Source organism: Plectropomus leopardus, chromosome 19 (genome assembly GCF_008729295.1).
Source record: "Plectropomus leopardus isolate mb chromosome 19, YSFRI_Pleo_2.0, whole genome shotgun sequence".
NCBI lineage: Eukaryota > Metazoa > Chordata > Actinopteri > Perciformes > Serranidae > Plectropomus > Plectropomus leopardus.
Window position 1 is genome coordinate 3,781,190 of NC_056481.1, and position 22,955 is coordinate 3,804,144.

The 22,955-nt window shown below is 38.0% G+C and overlaps 1 protein-coding gene, 1 long non-coding RNA gene and 1 other non-coding gene across 3 annotated transcripts in view; 2 read left to right on the plus strand and 1 right to left on the minus strand.

Moving 5' to 3' along the window:
* Positions 1 to 13: 13 nt before the first annotated feature.
* tbx21 (T-box transcription factor 21) lies at positions 14 to 21,907 on the minus strand. The gene is made up of 6 exons (XM_042507805.1): positions 21,064 to 21,907; positions 7,210 to 7,364; positions 3,943 to 4,064; positions 3,475 to 3,633; positions 2,318 to 2,379; positions 14 to 1,042 (listed from the first exon to the last, which is right to left on the minus strand). Exons 1-6 carry the CDS (start codon positions 21,609 to 21,611, stop codon positions 253 to 255), a joined length of 1,836 nt encoding a protein of 611 aa, XP_042363739.1. The 5' UTR covers positions 21,612 to 21,907; the 3' UTR covers positions 14 to 252.
* The window catches only part of LOC121958708, a 33,915-nt gene continuing 14,533 nt past the window's right edge, over positions 3,574 to 22,955 (plus strand). The window contains exons 1-2 of the long non-coding RNA XR_006106863.1: positions 3,574 to 3,650; positions 5,994 to 6,090. This is a non-coding gene — a long non-coding RNA (uncharacterized LOC121958708). The remainder of the gene's footprint in view (positions 3,651 to 5,993; positions 6,091 to 22,955) is intronic.
* On the plus strand, positions 5,369 to 5,483 carry LOC121959393. The gene has a single exon (XR_006106904.1). It is a non-coding gene; the product is annotated as a U5 spliceosomal RNA (small nuclear RNA).

The window sequence follows — 22,955 nt, forward strand, 5'->3', positions numbered from 1 at the left end:
GTTTCATGGCCCTTATATTTACTTAATTTTGTGAAGTTATCACAACTTTATTTAGCTGAAAGTAAATACAGCTAAATTTTGATTAAACTTAACAATTAGATATAAAGTATTATTACAGCTATAGTTACTTTCCTTTGACAAGGTTTCCTAGATTATTTTAAGTATGATCAGCTTGTCAGATTTCACAGTGTGGCTGGACGGGCCGGTCCATGCGGGCAGGACGTTGGGAGACTGTGGTGACGTGTGAGGTCTTCAGTGGGTGTAATAGCCATAGTAGTCTGCATCGCTGTCCTTCTCGCAGACCTCGCCACTGCGCGGAGGTGGGGAGTTTTCAGTGCTGGACGTGTACGGCGACACCCTCCTCTTCTTGTTGTCCCCCACCTCAAACAGGCCCGAGTCGGCCGAGGTCGCTGATTTCACAGAGGGAGTTTCGAGCCAGGGGTCCTCTCCCACCACCTCAGTGTCTTTGGGTTTGTCCTGCAGCAGGGGCGGCTGCAGAGGCTCCAGGAGCGAGGGCGGGTGCAGCCTGGGGTTGCCAGGTGACGTGGAAGAAGATGAGGAGGACGAGGAGGACGATATGGGTCGAAACCAGCCCAGACTGGGGCTTGGCTTGCTCGGGTGGCTGAGGTACTGAGGGGTGGGCCGGCTGGTGGTCCAGCCCGCCGAGGTGGCCCCTGATACAGACACGCTCGTAGACGCAAAAGGATGTTCGGGGTAGTAGCTAAGGGGATGGTGAGTGGATGTCTGCAAGGGGAAAGGCTTGTAAAAACCGTTTCCGGAGAAGTCCCCCTCATAGGAGGAAGTGAAGTCAAGCCGATTGGGGGCCACACCCTGCTGAGGCGGCAGGTACCAGCGGCTGTGAGGACCGGGACTCGAGGAGGGGTCTTTGTGCTGCTGGCTCACGCCGTAGAAGCGGCTCTGGGGCAGGGGGCTCATGTACGGCTCAGAGAGGTAGCCCTGGGGGTAGCAGCTCCCCGTCAGCAGCTGCTGGCTCTCTGTTGGGGAGGGGGTGAGGCGATCAGAGTCGGGAGGAGCGTACAGCCTAGGCAGGAGGGAGGAGGAGGGGAAGAGAAGAGAGTGTGAGAAGAGAGAAAAAAGAGAAGAAGGTGTTATTTCCTGCCCAAACCTCAAACTATCTATCAAACATCTCTCAGCCCCTCACACCCTCTCACTGCAGCACGCTCGAGCCCTGCAGTAATTGCATCTATTACACTACTTAAAGGGAGACATTTAACTCTTTATAACTGGGGCAAATTTGATTTCTTTCAAAAGCATGGTGAAAGAGCAATGAGAAAACTAAGAAGAAATGACCCCAAAATAGGCCAGGCACGGCAGCTTTATTTGTACTTTCAATACAACTGAGCAATTAAAGTGCTTTACAGAGCAATACAAAATAAAAATATAATGCAAGATACAGATTGACTGGGGTGCCTCTAGTGGGTAGAGTGGGTGCCCCGTGTGCAGAGGCTGTATCCTCACCGGCCACGGGTTTGATTCTGGCCTTGGCCCTTTGCTGCCTCTTTCTCTTCCTCTTTCACACTTACCCTGTCCTACTGAATAAAGGCAATATAAAGCCCAAAAACTAATCTTAAAAAAAAGATATAGATTGACAACAAAAGAGTAAAGAGATAAAAATTAAGATCCTAAATTATTATTTAAAAATTAAAATAATAATCACTATCAAATGGCAGAAGTGCAGGCAAGAGCTGTAAAGATTGAGGGATTATTTATTTATTTATAGTCCTATTTTAAAACATTTGCAACCATTAGTGGGTGGAGTAGGCAGTGTAAAAAAATGCACGTTTTTAGCTTTGACTAAAAAGTGGTCAAAGTCAGGGCTTATGCAACATCATCAAGGAGGTTATGTTAAAAAATAGCAAAAAAATATCCTAAATTTTCCAAGAAAAGCACCTGAATATTAGGAAAAAACAACAAAAAAAGTAGATAAAAAACAAACAAACAAACAAAAAAAAAAAACCCCAAAGGAATGACCTGGAAAAAAATGCTTAAAAATAACAATAATCCAGGTTAAAAATATATTTCAAAACACATATTAATTATAAATATTTTTGGACAATTTCCAAGTTGCTCATTGCTTTTTTTCCCGATGTATTCAAAAGAAAACAAACCAATTTGCTCAAGGTTCAAAGGTTTAAATACTTGTGAAGTCGTCTGAACGCAGAACAAGAAAACTGATGTTGATCCAAGTTTGAAAGGGTTAAGTAATAATCAAGAGTCAATATTTATAGTGAGTGAATGCAAGGTACAGAGAAAGATGTGTCCTTCTTTTTTTTACAAATGAAAATAATGTACTCACGTGTCGTAATTGTCACGGAAACCTTTAGCGAAGGGGTTATGGTCTATTTTCAGCTGAGTGATCTGTGTAAGGAACAGCGGGAAGGCAGGGAGTGAACGTAGGCATCGGAAAAAGAGAAGGAAAACGAGAGCAGGAGGTCACTGACTTATAATTAATGAGGACGACATGCAGTTTCTGCTCTTGTTGTTGGAAAGAGGTCATCTTTGGGACCAGAGTGCAGCACACACACACATTTATAATGACTGAATAAATGTCATTAAAACAGAAGCAAGTTTATGTATTTTTGGATATCTTTTACACAACGTTCTGAACAGCTGTTAAAGATAAACAGCACACAGTGAGTGAGCTGCAGTCCTCAGGTCAGCTGAGGTGAGCTGACTCGTAGTTGACCTCGTACAGTAACACACATTAACACTTGCAGCAGATTGTAGAGGTGTAAATTAGTGTGTGTGCATTTTTAATGCATGCATGCATAAACCAAAACTTCTATCACGTTAAACATCGCTCGAACATAAATCATTGAGACCTCATGAAGATGGCGGATAAGAGATGGTGTTATGAAATCAGTGTTTCTTACAATAGATAAGAGTGTACATTGAATTAGAGTAAAAGATCTCTACTTTTTGTTCAAAATGAGACAAAAAAGTGTATAAGCAGAAAAAACGCCAAACCAGACTCATCCTGCAAACTCATACATGAAATGCAACTAAACCCAAGCAATCAACGCTTTATTTGTGTCTGTTTCATTGTCTTTTGTTTGTTTTTCCTCTTGATTTTTTTGTATTTAACTATCTTTATGTTCATTATCAATATCATTGCTTTGTTGACTTTGTATTTGGACATATAGATGTACTAAATGGCGAATAAAGGGTTTAAAAGGTTAAAAACAAATTAAAAAGTGACAAAAATATGAACAGGCACCCTTGAGTAAATCAGGCTGTTCATACACTAAGGATGTTACGTTATTTGTGGAGCGCTAATTCGAAGGATATCATAAAAAAACTGTTTTGTATTTATTTTCATACAATATCATACGAATCTTTCTATGAGGATTAATTGATTAAATGATAAGAAAACTGAAAACTGAGCTGAGGTTGACCACAATTTCCAAACAAACAACCTCACATATGAAACGTGCTGTGATTTATGTGACTTACATCTGCGTTTTGATACGCAGTGACGGCGATGAACTGAGTCTCTGGGAAGATGAAAGTCTGAGCCTTGGAGGAGAGGAAGGGATCCTCAGAGCCGTCCTCCTTCACCTCCACGATGTGAAGACGAGGCTGGTACTTGTGGAGCGACTGGAGCACGATCATCTGGAGCAGAGAGTCAGGTCATTTTCAGATTTCTTTTGCTGTTATTTCCCCATCTTAGAGCATTCTTCCTCTGTGATGCCCAATAATGTGGCTCATTTTAACTTGTAATATGTCAGATGCAAGGTGGAACATTAAAAAAAAACAATACAAAGCAGTGGTTTCGACTGCACTTCATATGAAGCCTCAGTCTTTTTGCTAAAACAGTTTCACCCACCGAGCACACACATTATAACCCGTATACAGGCATACACAGATGAAGTATTAGAGGAAATAAAAAAGCTCGAGTCTGCAGAGAACAGGAAACGTTACCTGTGCCACATTATTGGTGCTGCCCTTGTTGTTGGTGAGCTTGAGTTTGCTGAAAGACACTTCCTGTCTCATCCAGTGCGCTCCTGTGTTTGGAGAGTCGGGGTGCATGTACATCCTGTTCCCTGTAAGTGCAAAAACACACCATGAGGAATATAATAATAAGAGTTATTTTGACTTTCGGTCACATTAACAAGCATGAATAGTTGCCACATCTGCAAACCTGCATGTTTATTCAGAAGTGTTGCACATACAGTACAATTTATATGTAATTCCCCATGCAAACACACATTTGTGAAATGAATCTTTGAATGTTTTTTGAATATTTTTTAACACTATAAAACCAGAGCAAATTGGCTCGATTTCTTTCTAAAACATGGGAAGAAGACAATGAAGAACTTAAAAAGAAATGCCCCCAAAATTTGCAAAAATAAAAAAATAGTAAAAAGTTACAAGTAAATAACTAAAATAATATAATAATAATAATAATATAAGATATATAAAATATATAATAATATAAGAAAAACAACACCAAAATTAACTTAAAAAATAAAAAAAACATATATATGAACTTAAAAAATTAAACATACATAAATAAATATATGTATAACCTTAAAAAAAAAAATAGAAAATAAATTAATAGGATGATATGCTGACTTGAGGAGCAAGGGTATGGATGACTGATCTTCTGATAAACATGTGACTCGCTATCCTTCTCGGCCACTGTCTCCCCAGTTGCAGGCATTTCCAGTTTGATCTCTATAAAGAACATGGATTAGTTTATTACGTCTCCATGTCTCACACTCCCTGTTCTCTCTTCCTCTGTTCAATCATTATTTCTTCCTGTTCACACCTCAGAAGAAAAAAAAAACAACACAATAGCTCAAGTCAACCAAGATGATATTTTGTGTGTGATTGATGAGAGCCTAACCACAATTATAAAAATGAGAGAAGCTGAAAGGTGTTGTCACACATGTGCCAGGTGTTGTGGAAAGGTGATATGCTCATGTGCTACAGTTGTGGAAACTGTGGTGAAACACGTTTACTCAATTAGATTTAATAGTGCACTTTATGTGGTGTGCTCGGAGAAGGTTAGCAGGTCATTGTGGTAACGCTGTGAAAAATCATGGCGTAGAGAGCGTATCCTGCAAGAAGAGCTCATTGAATATAAAGGGAGGGAAACAATATAGTCCCTTTTAGGAGACGATGCTCATTCGTTACAGTAATTTATAGCTTGAACAGCTTTATATTACAATTTGCTGTGTATTTTTCAGACCTGTTTTTCCTGACCTTTTCTGTAGACTGCAGATGCAAATTAGCTCTAAGCTGTAATCTAGTATGGTACATCAAATGGTAACATTTATGTTTTAAACTGTGCATGGTCCCCTTTAAACAAAATGAAACAAAATAAAATAAAATAAAACTAAGTACACTCATGTTTCTCTTCAGATCGTATAAATCTTTCGCCTTTTACTAAAGATTTCCGTGGAGAGGAACACTATGAGTTCAAACTAATTTTTTGATGCCCTGCCTCGTGCGGGGCTTCCCTTCTTTGTGAAAATTTTAGAAAAAAAAGAGAAAAAAAAAAAACTTTTTAGAAAAAAAAATATAAAATTAAAAAAAAATAATAAAACTAATTAAAACAAAAAAATAAAACAACAAAACAACAAAAAATAAATAAATACATAAATAAATGAAATTATTAAGTCAACTTTATAACATGTACTAATTCTGATGCAATAAAGGTAGGTAAGGTTGATTAACATACTCTCTTTTACTATTTTCATGCAAAAGATATATAGAGAAAACTGACACTTCTTTTCCAACTTCTGATCCAGCACCTGCCTATAAAGCCTACTGTCCCTCCCATCAGCTCCCTGTATTGCCGTTTTCCCTCCATCCACCAGATGCCCTCAGACTCTCCCACCTGTCTGCACCGCCTGACTCTTCATCCACCTGCTCACCTCTACCCACTGTCCCTCAGCAGCCCTGCAGTTGCAGCCCATTTCCTCTTATTCCCAGGCAGAATGCCAATTTATGCTTTTATTTTTCAGTTTCCAGTCATGTGAACGTGCACCTGATGTTTCCTCAACCCGCCCTTCTCGGATCTGTTTGTCCAACCTGTCAGCCTGCTCCTGACCATCGTCCTGAGTAAGTTTCCACTTTTTTCCTACCTGCTTGTGTATTCATCTCTTAGCCGCTGAAATTCACTAATCATGTCACCTACATGCATACGGTAAATAAATCCCTCCCTCCTTATTTTTGTGTCTCTTAAACACACACTTTGTAGCTGGAAAATTTATTTTTAAAAAAGGAGGTGAAATTTGAAAATGCACTAAAACTTTGCTGTTTGATAAAGCTGATATAATCTACTAAAAACATATAATAAATGCACTTATGATTTCAGTTGAGATGTTTTTTTTGAACAAGAATTAGTTCTTAAACTCTTATCACTAAACTTGTGCAGAATTGAAAGCTACAGAAGCTTTTAAGGAATATTTCACCCCAAATTGTATTGTTTACTCACTGACTGAGCTGCAGGATGCCCAGTGAAGCTGCTGACATCAGCAAATGGAAAGACAAAAAATATCAAACTATCCACAGAAACCTCTCAGGCTGCTTGTGCAACATGATGCATGTTTTGGTTTCCCTACGGTATGCATGTAGGTTTGCTACAATATTGCTAAAGAAACCACTTCCTCACGAGCTTCCATGATGCACAGACTAAGATATAGATTCATTTATTATCAGAATTTTCTATTGGAAACTTCGGGAAGAAATGTGAGCATGCACTTTTTGCCAAATTTATAATTATGAGCTAAGTGGTTAGATTAGATTAATTTTATTAATCCCAGAAATACACAACAAGACAATAAAAACAAGTTATAAACAACAGATAAAACTTGATGAAAACACAAGCCTAAAAATGACTAAAAGACTAAAACCTTAAAATAAAAATAAAAAAGGCAGAGGGTCGATAGTAGAAAAAGTCAACATAAAAAAAGACTCAGAGGATAAAATGCATCAGAAGTGCTCAGTTCCTGTGCAAATTAGCCGAGTTATGTGCAAGGTGTCTGCTTTAAGAAGGCTAAATAATGTTTGTGAGAAGTTTTCTGTGCATATTGGCGACTCCAAATAGCAAGATTCCAAGTGAAGCTAAATACTCGCATTAGTCAAATATTCAAAATTTTACTTGAATAAAATTGAGCTATAAAGAAAGTGTAATTCCATAACTTTGGGTTTTATCATGTGTTCTGATTTGAAACGTACCTGGCATGTTGCCTTCTGCTTTCCCACACTGGACCCATTTGCCGCCCTGGTATCTCCAGTGGTGCTGATCAGCCAGAACCACGTCCACGTAGACGTTATAGTGAGCAGACGGATCCAGGACGCTGATGTTGAAGCTCAGGAAGGGGAACATCCTCCTGGATAAACACACAGGGAAAAAACAAGATTAAATATTGTGTGCATATGCTTATATTACTTTGAAATTGCAAAGAAAAACTGTTATATAGCTAAAATGTATCTCAAAACGTGTAATTAAAGTTGACAGAAGTTAAATGCAGTAAAATTGGTTTCAAAAAAGAAATTTTTATCCTCAAAATTTGACAGTGTCAGCAGAAAAACATCAAAGTATTTGTGCATTTTGGGGATTTTAAAATGCATATGTACAACTACAACCAGGAGGAATTGACCTACTGAGAGTGCTCAGTATTTTTTATTTATTTATTTTTTTACATTCATATTCATGAACACAGAGACTGTTTACAGAGACTTTTTCTGCCTGGAAAGACTAAAAAATATCCACTCTTACAAATTATGTGATTACAAAGTGATCCACGGTGTTAAAATGGAGACAAATGCAAATACCTACATGGCAAATGCTCTTCTATTCAACTTTTCTGAAATATTTATCACAATAACCTCCTTCAAATCACATTTGTACAGTTATTTCTGCAACTAATTGTTCTTTGCAGCAGTGTGTATTCCCCTAATTGACATTTTTAATCAAGGTCTTTTCCAAATAAGATAAGTGAAATCAAAGTCATGCATAATATCAAATGCAAAACTAATGACATTAATGAAGATATTACAAGTGCTATTTAAGGACAATAATGTAAAGGAGGAGGGGGGGGGGGGGGGGGGGGGGGTTTACTGTCCTGGTCTTTGCTGCAGCAGCTGAAGAATAAAGCGTAGTAGTAGGTGGGCGAGTGTTGGGTGAATATTTAATGCTGCTGTTAATAAAACATGCCCCTGGAAGTTGCTCCTGATTGCTGGAGCTTTACATGTTGAACTTGGTTTGAACACAGAGGGCTTCAGTGAGACGAGGTAACCGGGAGGTCAGGGCGTCCCCAGACACCGCGGCCAAGGGAGGGAGAGGGACGAGCGGGTTTGAACTGAGAGAAACACACACACACACACACACACACACACATAAAGATATGGACACTGAATGCTCAAAACCACAGATGTTTGACACCGTCTGTAGTGGCAGATTCATGTTTACACGACGCATTCAGAGTGCATGTAGTGTTGATAGAGAAGCAGTTACTGCTGCAGGATGACTAACCCCGCTGAGAACCAGCAGTTTTATACCATACAGAGCAAAGCAACAGGAAACACATGAATATTACGTTCATATCAAACGATGATATGACGCACAATGTATCCTCCTGCATTCATTTTAGGTGTTCTGGGATGACCTGTCAGTTTGTTACATTATGTCTTTTCAAAATACACTTCCTGTTTTTGCAGGAAGTTTACAGTTTTTGCTCATGCTTATGTATACAGTTGTTTTAAAATAAACTTACAGCGTAGGTAAAACACCTCATATTTATGTGTATTTTATGAAAGTTTTGGCAACAAAAGCACAAGATTAGGTTTTTAAAAAATTTAAAAAATCATTTTTTGGCTTAAAATTAATATGTTTGTTGCTAACATCATACATGCCTTACATACTAGCACACCACTGTGTGTTTTACAGGTGAAAGCCCAGAGTTTGTTTGACCCACTTCCCCTCCCATCCACTCTATGAAGACTTTCTTGCTCTTCATACTATATTTGTTGCTTCATAATATCCATTTTAAATTAAACAGAGCAAAGTAAACACATAATAACATGAATGTTATAATCATTTCATGCATTGTGTTGCCAACACATTCTGTTCTCAACTTGTCAAATACCAGCGCTTTGTCAGTGGGCCTAATGTCAAAATATTTTAAAAATATATTTTTTCAAAGCTTTGAGCAAATGCGTTTGCTTTCTTTGGACTAAAAGGCAATGAACAGTTTATTAGTATTTTAAATAGATTAGTAGCTTTTTGAAAATTATTTAAAATAACATTATTTTTCTTTCTTTTTTTGATATTTTTATTTTGTTCTTCTAATTTTTAAGTATGTTTTGTACTTGTACAATTTTGTTTTTGCTAATTTTTTTAACATTTCCTCTTAAATTGCTCATTGCCTTTTTTACCATTCTTTTGAGAGAAATCAAGCTGATGCTCAAATTTTAAAGGGTTAATCTGAACAAAATTGTATGTGTAAAAAAAACAACAAATTGTGAGCTTTATGTGCAAGAGACAGAACCGTGCTACCTGTTTGCCCCTGACTTAAGCACTAAAACTCAGTGGTATCGATCTTCTGCTTTAACTCTCTGAAAGAAAACAAAGTAATCTACATTGAAAAATGTCTTCAAATAAAAACACACTCTAAAGGCCTATAGATAAATAAACCTGAACTGATTCAGCTGATTTATTCATGCTTATGTGCTGTATGAACCTGCTGCACTCTGGGTCTACACGAGCTCCCCAGCGTAGTTGGTGTTAATATATCAGGGCAACATGTTTGACATTTGGCCCAGCTGTTTTGCACTGGCTAATAGCACCTGAGGCTTTGGAGCATTTGTAATGACTGATGGGCAACAGACGCTTTACCCAACCCCCCCCCTTTGATTATTTCAGTGTGAAAAGTGAGTTTTACTGTAAATCACACATCGTGGCTGGAGCACAATTAAAAGTTTTAACTTCAAGATCAATAAAAGCACATTCACGTTTTTTATTTTCAATTTGAAAGAGTGTTTTACACAGTGCACGGTTTAAATTAGTCATTGTAAAAGTACAAAGATTACACAAAAAGAAAAAAACAAAACTTCCTTTTCAGAAGCACCCCCTCTTTCTTTTCTAAGCCTTGCTGCTGTGGGTGGAACCAGATAAGATCTGATGTCTGCCTGATTTGACGCTCTTAGTCAAAAACAAAGTTTAAACTTCTAATAATAATTTAGTCTGCCACATTTAAAGCACCCAACATGTTTGCAGTGTTGTTTAGGTAAACTAGAAGAACCTGAACATTTATCTCATGTAACTCAGTGTTTCCTCCCTGCTGCATTTTTTGTCATTTAGTGGTGTAAAAAAACAAGTGAGGTGTGTAAAAAGATGATGCCTTTGAGGTTAGTAGGCTAGTGAAAGACTGGACGGGCCTGTCTTTATTACTGCAGACTTTCAGTGTGACTCTGTGTGTGTGTGTGTGTGTGTGTGTGTGTGAATACTTGTGAAAGGGATATGAACGCAGTACAAGAAAAGTAATATCGATCCAGGTTTCAAAGGGTTAACTTACTCTGTTAAAATGACAGGATTTGTTTAGGATTCAAACTAGCTGAACTGCTGAAAGTAGTCCCTAACAAATTCAATATTCCCTCCTTTTTGGGTGACTTTTGACAAAAGCTACATTGACCCGGTTGTTTTGTTTAATGCTTAAGCACTAAAACTCAGATATCAAACTGGCACAAGTATTAAAACAATATCCATCTTCAGATACATTTACACTCCCATAGATTAAAAACAGCATTCTTTATGCTATAGCTTTCATTCACTGATCGCAGACTTCAACATATGCTTGCAAATCCCAAATTTTGCATGCATTTCTTTAACGTTTCTTTGATTTTCTCTTGTGCATCCTCCTTCTGAAAGCCCCACAAGTCAGACTTTTCAAGAATTTATGTGAAGAAACATTCAGATTAATGATAAGGATTGGGTCTTTGAATGACTTGAATGGTGTTTGTGGACTGAGCAAACACACAAACAGTCGTCTTACCCTTCAGCAGTAAGACAAAACCCAACCCTGAGCCCTGAGCGGTCCCAGTTGGGTCTTTCTGGCTACAGAGCGAGTCCAGTTAAACAATCAATCATAGTTCTTGGTGAAACAAAATCGCTGGCAGCAGCTCTTTAGTGGTTTGCGAAGAACAGGTGAAAGGGCTCCTCTTCCGTTGCAGCGTTTAATACAAGTGAAAGCAGAAACTTGCTGTTTGAATGTGAATGGATCGACCCACCTACGCCGTGTGAGAGTAATCTAGAGAGTCGATGAGCAGTTTTTGCTCTACTGATATTGTCAATTCATTTTATACTGAGCCTTTTATAGGAAATCAGAACTTGGCAAAGGGGGAAACCATAGAAAACACAACACAGAGGGGTATTTGCATGTGGGGGCGGCAGTTAGGCTTTTTTTTTCAGAGAGAGAGGCTGAAAAACACAAAATGCACAATAGTGTGCAGTTGTGGTGGTGGAGTGGTAATGGAGCATACAGTAGCTTTGCTGCTTTCTGAGTAGTTCGACACAGTGGTGTATTTAGCCTGGGTGTCCCAAAATAGGCCTAAGTGACTGTTCTTTGTTTATCAGAGGTTTTTACAGTTTCTGGCTGTAATAAGGTGTAATTATAGCTGGCCTGTGGGTTTGAATGACCTTTCTTTAAAACCATAAAAAATCTGCAAAAATGTAATAAAAAGTAAAACAATTAAAGAAAAAGAATTCTCCAAGAATTTTTGAAGAAAAAAAATTCCAAAAAGTTTTAATGAAAGCTTTTTTAAAAGGGGGAAAATAAAGGAAAAAAATCACCAAAGAAAGATAAATTTGCCATTTAAAAAAAAAATCTAAAAGGTTTTAAAGAAAAAATTGCCAATATTTTTTTTAAAAAATAAAAAAAAAATTAACTAAAATAAAGACAAACCCCTGCCCTTCCCATAAGTAAAAAACAATCCCTGACAATGATAAAAAAAAGCCTCTGATCTAATTATCTGTCCATAATTATACTTGATTAAATGTACTTTGATTCCACTGCCGAAAATACAGACTATTTTTATAACTTTAGCCAATAAATTTTAAATAATAGCACTTAAAAAGTATTCTGTTTTTTACTCAGAACTAATGACTAACAACTACTGATATTTCTAACACTGAAACTCATTATTGAAGTTTTAAAGAATTTTTTCTAGTGCCAAACTGCATAAAAAAGCATCAAAATAGAGCTGGTTCAGAGGTCTGGACTAAGCCCCAAATCTCTTTAAATCCTTGAAACACCCCTAGTTTGACATATCTAGGATTTTATTTTTGCATGACAGTTTAAGTCTCAATGAAAACAGCTCTGTTTGCAGTAATCTGATGCACAATGGACTTGCTTTACTACCAGTGGGAATCAAACCTGCAGCTCTTCAGCTACCAGACAGACTCCCTAACCAACCTGCCATCGTGCCACTCTGATTCATTGGAAACTTGACAGTAACGACGCCCGGCTGGCACTCCCTCAGCCTGATCCAAGTGTATACGCACATGAATACTCATAACTGTAGTCCCTTTTCAGACACAATAACACAGAAACAGATGTGTGGTGAACCAGCCAGTAATACAGAGACAGTACCGCTGGTGGTGACATTTAAAACAAAAAAATCAAAATAAACTGTGTGGATGTTGGAGAGAGGAAGAGGAGGGGGGTTGGGTAGACAGAGGGTGAAACCGCGGGGGGAAACGGAGGTTAGAGAAAGGGAAAAGGAAAGAGCAGAGGGTGGAGTGAGAGGAGGGGTGGAGGGTTTGTCCTGGGGATGCACGGCAGCCGAAGCTTGAGAGGAGGAGGAGAGGAACTGGATATTCACTAGGGAGAGGACTTTTCTACATGAGCGCACCCTCTGATTCATCCAGACAGGAGTTCAGGTCCAGTTTTTGTCACCGTGCGTACGCTTGATCATCTGTGATGAAAACATGCCGGTCTACAGCTGCTGCCGGACACAAGCAGTCTTTAACGCACATGTGCTTATTGACTTATTGCAGAGGAATTCAGTGATTGGACGTGTTGTAATTGCAATTTCAAAGTGCAGGGTGTCATCTGATATTGCTGTTTGATTGCTTCATACCTCATAAAGGATATGACTGATTAGATTCTTTATTGTTCTTATCAACAAATACTCTGAAAAGACAAAAACCAACAATGTTTCTCAATAATTCTGACTTCCCTACACCGTTTATGATACCTCAAGGCCGCTTGTTTCTAAAGTTTAGATTTAAATATTTCGAAACAGGTCAGAAATATATAGTTTAAAAAAAAAGAGCTCAGTAATTTTTAAAACAGCTGGGAACTGTAGTTTTTTATTAAGTATTACTCAATAAGTGGGAAAAGGCGCATTTATTGGGAACTATTTTCAACAGTGAATTAATCCACATTTGGTGCTCCACTGAGTATAATTCAGCCCCAAATCCTTGAAATTCCATTTATATATAACTAATTTGAAACAATAGGTTTCCCAACTCGTTACATACCGATGTTTGGTCAGTGCATCGGGCGGCGGCATTTGTTGACACTCTGGACAACTACAGTAGTATAAAGAGCAAGAAAGTCTGTTTAGGGTAGGAAAGGTGACGTGTATGGGTCAAACAAACTCCGGACTTTCTAGTATGATAGTGTGTGTAGCATACTATGCTAGTGAAGTATACCATGTGGCATTATAGGGCGATGGTAACAAATATTTTAACCCTTTAAAACCTGGAACATCATCACTTTTCTTGTACTGCTTGTGCAGTTTCTTTCAAAAAGCATGGGAGGAAAGTGATGTAGTTTATGATAAACTATGATTTTTTTCTTCCCTAAAACTAACCATGTAATTTTGTTGCATAAACCTAAGAAAGTAAACTGACAACTATTGTGTGTTTTATCTACATTGTAAGTTTATTTTGAAAAGAGTTGATGCATGCAACAAGCGAAAATTTACATGCTGTCACTTAACGTCTTAAACTGATGCAGGAGGATACTGAATCATATTTTGACTTGACGGGTCACTGACCAAGCATCGTGTTTGACGAGTTGGAAATGAAAATTTGTTGCCTAAATTTAAAGTGCATTTGTTGCCTAAATTTAACACAAAAGCGTGGACATGGTCCTGCGCTTTGTGCAGTTGCTGTAGTTTTTATCAAACAGGAGGAAATAGTGCATTACTTGGGGACTATTTTCCGTGGCAGTTTAATCCACATTTGGTGCTATGGTGAGTATTTGTGGCAGCAGGGCGTTGGATGTGGGACTGAGTCAATATAAACAGTGTGTATATTCATGGTGATGAAAGATTAATGACTGAAGTAACAGTGTGGCTTACTGATGTGTTTGTTATAGATTGTGGCGTACTGAGGGACTCTGCGGCACAAAGGAAGAAGATATATAAAGCTTTGACTTGTTAGTGGATACTTTAATTATTGGTTAGGGTCTTTTTATGGAATTAGTGGAGAAAAAGTTAAAAAAAAATTGTGAGAAAACTGGTTTTGAATAATCACAGTGAAAACATAGCTGTGTATCTGTCAGTCCTCTCGGCCTCAGCGTTTTTATTAACCCTCTCAGGAACCAAATATAGAGAGTTTGGCCCGTGGCTCAGGCAGCGGTGGACTTCACCACCCAATTATTAGAAAAGGGTTATTTGCACACTAAGAGGAAGGACACGTTTAGCGATCAAAAAATGAGCACTACATGTTTCTGCGAAAAGCTGCATATGCACACATAAACAGCTGAACAGGAAGTGAAAAGTCATACTCTTAAAACCTTGAAATAGTTCCACTTCTGCTTTCAGAAGGAGAGAGAAATACAATCAACATACAAGACTTCCAAATATTCCTAAAACTGCTTCTTGCAATAAGAAATGATATTCTTAAATTTGATGATTTACTGCATTAGACTGTATTGAAATGTCTGCAGCCTGGCACAAAAGAGAAGACGCCCACTCTATTTTCCTTGGTGATGTGAAATGATAATTTCCAAAATATGACATGCCTACTTTGGAAAGAAACTTGATTATTAGATGACTATAAATGTCGCTGTAACAAGCAGCAGAAGAAAATTAGAAAAATATTTAAATCCTATATAAATTATGCACTCATAAGTTATTATTTTATCAGAATAACCCATTGAAACTTGAACAATTTGGATTGATTTCTTTTAAAAATATGAAGAGAAGGCAACAAGCAGCTTAACAAGACATGGCCCAACATAGTTAAAAAAAAATGCAAGAAAATTACCTGGAAGGAGGCAAAAAAAAAGAAAACAAACAAACAAAAGTACTGAAAATAAAATAGTTTTTTTCCTGTTAAATTATTTTAAATCTAAAATTATTATAATGAAAATATTGTTTTGTGGATCAATTCCCTATTTTTAATTTTTTTTTTTTTTTAAATAATCGTCCCCTGTTTTTAAGTAATTTTGGGTATAATTTTCTGATCACATTTTTACTAATTTTTGCAATTTGTTGGTCATTGCCTTTTCTCCACGTTTTGGAAAGAAACCAAACCAGTTCGGTCAGGTTTCAGCAGTCAAATGGCTTGTAAAGGCATCTGAACCCAGCACAAGAAAACTGATGTCAATCCAGGCTTCAGAGGGTTAAAATGTTAATCTGCGCTGAAGAGGAGATATTTGAAATTCCCCATTTACGTTGATAATTTGTTAATTATTTGGGGTTTTTTTTTGCAACGCTTCTACTCATAGAAGAACTCTGTGTGGCTCTTTGGAGCAAAAATAAATCAAAAGCATCATTTCCTGTCTGAAAAAAACTACCAGACATCAGACTGATACAGTTTGGACTCAGTGGAGCAGAGAGAGCACATGAGCATGATTCCTCTGAGTCCGAAGTTCAGCTCGGCATTATTTCCCTGAAAAGGTGTTCGCATGTGGGAACTTAGTCAGTCTCATCTCCTTCCTAGAACACGGAGTGAACAGTATGATAACGCAGATTTTTTTAAGCATGACTTGTGAGTTTTTGTTCTTAATATCTCCTCACATTCAGGCACGTGTCAGGTTGCAATTAATACAAATGTGTCTTTATGAAAGCAATTAATATATAATTGGTTTTTCCAGACAAAAGTCCCCTTTAAATGCATGTGCTTCTTGCAAGGAAAAAGTTTGTCCTCTTGACTCATATGCAGACTGAGCTCAGCCCAGGTGTAGGATCAGTTTATTGGTCGAACAAATGAATGAGGAAAAAAGCTTCACTTTCTCTTTTCAGTCTTTGTCACTTGTTTCCTTTTTAGCAATATCAGAAATTCCCATTTAAAAAGCTTTATTCTGCTGTTTTCTTTCTTAATTTGTTCGATATCTTAGGCGACTGAAAATGCACCTTGCATGGGCGTAGATTTTGTTGGGATGCAGAAAATAGCAAGGGACTTTTATTTTTTTTTAAAATGAATCACCATCATAAGTTAATGCAGAAAAGGCAAAAATTAATCCATAAAAATTCACCAGAATTCAGGAAATTCAGTGTTTCTTGCTCAAATTTCCTGTAGAAGGACCCCAGATTCACATGTTGCCCCAGGGACATTGTAGAGGGGATAAACCTAGAGTTAAAAGTTTGGTTTTGTTTGCAATTTTTTTTTCTAATAAGTGTCATGACTAAATTCAAATTGGCTGCAGAAATTAGTAGAAGACTTAACTTTGTATAGAAACTAGAGAGCACTGCAGCTGTGATCCACAAAACACGTTGCAGCGTAACCAGTTGGGGCATTTGTGCACTGCCAATTTTCATCCACTAAAAAGTGTTAGTTTTTGCCACTGACAGGCTCACATTATTCCAACCTTATGAAAAGGATCCCTGCAGAGATAGACCTTTTTGTTAAAGAGAAAAATCCATTAGGTTTAACCAGAAAAAGCCCCGAAATCAGAATTGCCAAAAACACCAGACAGTCATTTTTATCATTGTAAAACACACTTCATCCAAAGTCAGCAGAAAAAAATAAAACTCGCAAAAGCCATTTTGGTTCATATTTCCGCTGTTCCAACAATCAGCAACACTGATTTGGTTAAAATAAACCCTTAATTCACTCAGTAAGATGTGAAAATATGTTGGCTCTATAACACTAAAATGACTGTTTTTATATGGAGACTGGTGGCTTTGGTGTAGCGATTTCAGGGTTGTTTTTGGTTAAACTGAAAGATCTTACTCTTAAGCAAAAGGGCTATCTCTGTAGGGATCCTCTCAGTAATGCTGTCAGATGCTAAGAATAACAATCTGAGCCTTATATTGGCAAAACAAACATGTTTATTTGACTTGACGATGCACAAATGGCCCAAGTGGTTACAGTGCAGCCTGTTTTACGACTGCCAGCTGCAGCACTCTCGCTCAAATTTTTTTCCTATTAGTAACTTAAATATGATGGGAAAATAGGGTGAAGGTTTAACAAAAACAACCAGTTACTCTTTAATCCCATGAAACCTAAACAAATTCAAGAACATAAGAAAAAGTCATTGAGCAACTTTATACAAAATGCCCCCCCCCCAAAATGCATGAAATTAGTATAAATCACCAAAAAAATCCTGAAAATTAGCACACGTTTGAAAAGAGAAAATGATCTGGAAAAATTAAGTTAATATATATTATATAGTAAATATATATTTATAATTCATTTTCTAGAATTTCTTTTTCCTTTTTTGTTAATTTATTCTCTCTTCTTATTTAGGTTATTTTTCTTGTCACAATTTATTTGATATTATTTATTTTCTTGCAATTTGTAGGACATTTATTGCCAAGTTGGCCATTGCCTTTTTTCCATGTTTTCAAAAGAAGTCAATCCAATTTGCTCAGGTGTCAAAGGTCTTAAATGTTTCTGAAAGGCGTCTGCATGCAGCACCAGAAAACTCATATCGATCCTGGTTTCAAAGTGTTAAAGGCGCGATCGTCTCTAAATGCAGCTAGAGCCAAGTGACTGCTTGTGCTGCTAGATCCACAAAGTACTGTACATTGTCAATCGAGGATCCAAACAAGAAACAAATGAAATGGAAAGAGAGCAAACTGACAGAGTAAAAAAAAGAAAAGAAAAGAGACACAGATCAAGACAGGGAAGTCAGGGGGCCCACAGAGACTGCTTATGCATAGGACCTACAATTTGGAGCTACGCCCCTGTTAACGCCCTCAATATTGAAATGAAACCGTCACTAGTACCACACTGTTTATATCGCCTTTGGCGCCCCGCTGTGTGGATGAACTTTGGCTCGGTGCATGAGTCAAACAGCAGGGCCTGAAATGGCCCCAACTCGTGCGGTGATCTGAATTTAGCTCATGAGAAGTGCAGATGAATTCGCCCCCCCCTCCTTTGCCACAGGCCATGAAAATGTCTCTAGATTTCAAAGACCCAGGTGTGGTACATGAGCAAAACTTCTGAGAGATCTGTCAGGGCTGTGCAGCCTGGCGTCTACTGCAGGCTGAAGAAAGCAAAAAAAAAAAAAAAAAAGAGAATCTAGTCTTTTACTTCCTGAACTTCAAAGGTGCCTCACCTCCTCAGCGTGGCCATCTAAAGACTCAGTGGTGTTTGACCCTTCTCTATACTTCTCTCCAGAGCTCCTTTCACCTTTTCTCCTGTAGATACCGAGGTTTTGATTAACATTGCAGACCCTCAGACTTTTCTCTATAAAATCACAGCAAAATTATTGTAGGAGCCTGAACCCAAGATGAAAATTTAAGAAGGATATCGCCTCTGATATTGAAAGATTTTTCCTCTTTTTTTTGGTAGTGATCCTCAGCTGAACTCCAAAAATCTTGCAGGAGTTTTTGTTGTTTTTACAGAAAGTCTTCATCACTTGTTGTGTTCTGCATATAAGCGAGGGAGTTCAGATAAAAGAGGCAGAGAGCATTTTGCAATTTTCATAATATGAGGTTTGTGGTTTTTGCACAACATGAAAATTTAGCTTTTTGTCACATGTGGAAGGATGACACCTCCGCGACCATTTCACTGATCCTTTTGTTATTGCGGGTAGTTTTTACACTTTTGTGCAGAAAAAGTCTGGTGTGTGTATGTGTGTGTGTGTGTGTGTGTGTGTATGTCTTTGACTGTGAAGGCAGCTGAAATAGCATGTTTTAAAATACAAGTATGTCAAGTGTTTTAATTACATGTGTTTGTTGACAGCAAACTGCCAGGACTGGTTATGTCAAATGACACGCACACGCGCGCGCACACACACACACACACACACACACACATTTAAGAAACAGAATAAAATACAAGTTTGCAAAAAAAATACTTGAAGCTTTCTCTGCTTTTACAAAAACTCATCCAAAGAAATATTAATTTCTAACAAAGGTGCTAAATGCAATTATTCCTAAATGCAATAATCTCTATATAATAAATAATCTGCATAATTAATGGAGTATCGCTGATGCAATAAGGTGACGCATGGAAACAGAGCATCCTGCAATTACTTTTTTAAATTTAAAAGAAAAGAGGAAGAAAAATTGTCAAGGGACTTACTTCAGAGAGGCAAAAATGCAAATTTTCAGCACACAGAACAACCCTGCAGCAGGTGTACCTGCAGTGCTCTGCCAGAACATAATAAAAAAGCATGCAGGTCAAAGGGGAATCATTTGCAAGACTGTAACTTGCAGGTGGGAAACTGAAATTCCTGTACTAAAACTGTGGATCCTCCAGGTTCTCACACTATAAAAACGCACACACAAAATTAAGATTATTTCTAATTTTTATTAAATAAATGTGCGGTCATCAGACAGACAGATTACAATGGAAATATCAGTGTCCTATTATGTGACAGCGCGCGTGTTTTCCGCGCACAGATCCGGCTCATGAGAAACCTCCGGCTCGAAACCTTCTGTCAAACACGAGAGTCGCACATTAGTGAATTAATCCTCATCGACGTGAGTGAGTCTTAATGCTCGGTGACCCGTAACAGGGGCCCGGCAGCGCCGTCTCTTCCCCTCTCCTCCCCGGTCAGCAGCTCTCAGACCTCTCTAACGCTTCCACATGTTTTATTTAATCTCGATTTCACGATCACCGCCACTCCAGATGCCTACAGGAGATATCGCTGTGAGGTGCAGCTATCAAAAGGTTTATCATTTTATCACACTTTTTAAAAGTCATCTGAGCAGATATAGGACGTATAAAAGAGTTTGATTTGATTTTCTCACTTCTTTTAATGTAAAAATCAGTGGGGTTTTTTTTAGAGATATTTAATGCAAGATAATTTAGGAAAAGTTTTTGAAAAAGTTACGCTAGCAAAGTTCTGCCTCCAGGGAGAAAAGGTGAAGTCAACTTTTAACAGCATAAAATATGTACATTTTAATTACTCTTTCTTAAATTGCTAGTCTGTTAATAGAGAAGAGACTCCAGTGAGTTTAGAGGTCAAGCAGATGTGTCAAAATGTTTTCCAGCAACTCAGCCTGCAACTAATATCAGCTGCACTTCATAATTTCTCTGGCTGCCGAACAAGTTTTGGTCCAAGTGAATAAATTATTTGATTCAATTTTTGCAAAACAAAAGAAAAAAAGAAAAGAAATGGCAAAACAAGCATATATTGGATTTTTTTAAAGGCCAATTAAAATTGAATATTTTGATTCTACACCACCAATATTTCAAATAAATTACTAATTTTTAAAGATTCATGGCTTTTACTCTAATAATGACTTAACTCTGAGCAATTTTACGCAAAAGCAGCAATGCCTAAAATCGACTTGTGTTATGCTGAACGTTAAAAAGTAATCAAAAAATCAAAAGCTGCCTACACCTCCGTCACCTGACAGGTGATGTGGCGTTGATGCCTGCAAAGTTAGGGGAGCTATATGATGAGTGAACTCTGACCTCTTCGTGATCAGCATGAACAAAGTGTGACAGTTCTCAGAAAAATAACTACCCTTCCAGTTAAAGAGTAGGAAGTGAGTGTGGTGGTAGGTGCTTATCATTAAGATAAGGGTGGTGGTGGGATGAGTAGAAAGGGCGTAAAACTAAAATGAAAACTATGCGTAATTTGTAATTTCTTTCACCTTTTCCTCGAAAATCTTTTTTTATTATTGTGTAAAGATATAAAATAATAACAATATATAAAATATTGGACTTACCTCCCCTGTTTGGTGATAATCATCTCGGTTTGGAACTTGTGGAACTTGGCCCATAGCGGGTAGTTATTGAGCAGAGCCTGCGTCTTCCCACACACCTGTAGCCCAGGTAAAGGGTAGAGAGGCGGCCGCTGGTAGCCGTGCTGAAAGCTCGCGGGGTAATTCTCCGGAGAAGGAGAGTACAAGTCTTTACCGCCTGCTGGAAACCCGTCTCCCGCCGTCGAGATGTACCCCTGCCCGGCTCCGCTTCTTGGCGGCGACCGCACACTGCCGTACGGGCAGCTGCTCAGGCTCTGTGCGTAAAACCTGCCGGGCTGCGCTCCGTACCCTCCCACCGCCTGGTCGGAGTGGTACGGCAGAGCCAGCGCGTCCTGCCCGCTCGGAACAGAGTCCGGGTAGTAAAACCTCGCGTCCTGAATCCCCATTTTAAACTCGGCTAAATCCTTGCCGCCGCGGTGGAGGTGACTGCTGATGTCGGCGCTCTTTCCGAAAGTTTGCGTTTCAGTCCCATTCAACATGCTGAGGTAGAGGTTGCCACCTATGCCGCCCATTTGCAGCCCCGCTCCCGGTCTGTGCGTAAAGTCATACGGCTCCGCTCGTGCGTCCAGCTGAATAAGAGCATGCACAATAAAAAGAAATCACAAAACGGGCTGTTATCCCCAGCTGTCACTCACACTGACATGCTACAAACTTTTCGCTGTCTCGGTCTGTCAGAGCCAATAAATTAAAATATAAAACATCCCTCACACCGCCTCCTTACACTATTTATCTACAAACTTTTTTTTTAAATAACCTTAAATAAAGGTGATTGTCTTTTTTTTTGACGCGTGGAGTCGCTAACAGTGACTCAAACACATGCTCAGTTTTCTAACCTATGATATATACATTTTGCAAGTGGTCATATTCGGAGGAGTGTCTGATGCAGAGGCAGGACGTGATAGGCTCCAGATATGAAAGAGCCATCCCCTCATCACACAACACAAATCACACACACACTGCCCTCTGAAAATAAAAAAAGGAGACTGTAATTGATTTATTACATTCAAGAGAGATATTATTTCAACTGTAGACCCAAAAAGGCTTTAAAATCACAACTGAATACAATAAACTCCTTATTGGTAATATTTTCTTGTACATTTTCGTTTTTGTGCGCACATGAATAATTAATGTTATTATTTTTATAATAACAATAGTAATAACCGAATGGTAGGTAAGTTAAATAATCTGCAAGGAGCTGAATTAAAACTAATCTAATTAGTCCAATAATTAAACTAATGTATGATATAATGAATTAACAATGAAGCTGAATATTGCGCTTTGGGGTAAAACATTTTCCGATCAGAAGAGTCTTTGTTTTGTAAATATAGGCTAATTATTAAGAGGATTGATTAATTATTGCTGTTTATTTCGCGGAATGACGCTTTGCCTCATAGCGCGTCCTATAAACATTATTTGACACTTATTCGATAATAAACTGCAGCGATTTGTTGTTATTTATACAAAAAATCCAATAAACATCGTGGTTTTTGAGGACTTACTCATGAAATCACTCCGTTTTTACTTAAATTGCTCTTTGTTCAGCTCCAGGTCACAAGCTGCGTCATCAACCCGATTTTCATTTTCCATTTGATTCATGAAAAACGGGAGTTTTTTTTTTTTTTATTTTCAAAACGCATATTACCGAGAAAAAAGTACCCTGGCTTTGTGAGATTAACATTTGATAGCTTTCATTTTATTATTACTGTGTCAGTTATGAATAACAGAACTCAGACTTCTTTATTTATGTGGTTATTTTTATTTAACTGAATTATTAATTTCAAGTGGTTCGGGCAATTAAACTGTTAAAAAGTTCTTGCTTATTTTATTTGATAGCAATAATCAATTTAATAAACACC

Coding starts and splice junctions, on each gene's coding strand:
- tbx21 (XM_042507805.1), bottom strand. CDS start 21,611: ATGGGCGGCATAGGTGGCAACCTCTACCTCAGCATGTTGAATGGGACT. Junction 2,380..3,474: donor CTGCGTATCAAAACGCAGAT/GTAAGTCACATA, acceptor TTCCTTACACAG/ATCACTCAGCTGAAAATAGA. Junction 1,043..2,317: donor TTCCGTGACAATTACGACAC/GTGAGTACATTA, acceptor CCTCCTGCCTAG/GCTGTACGCTCCTCCCGACT.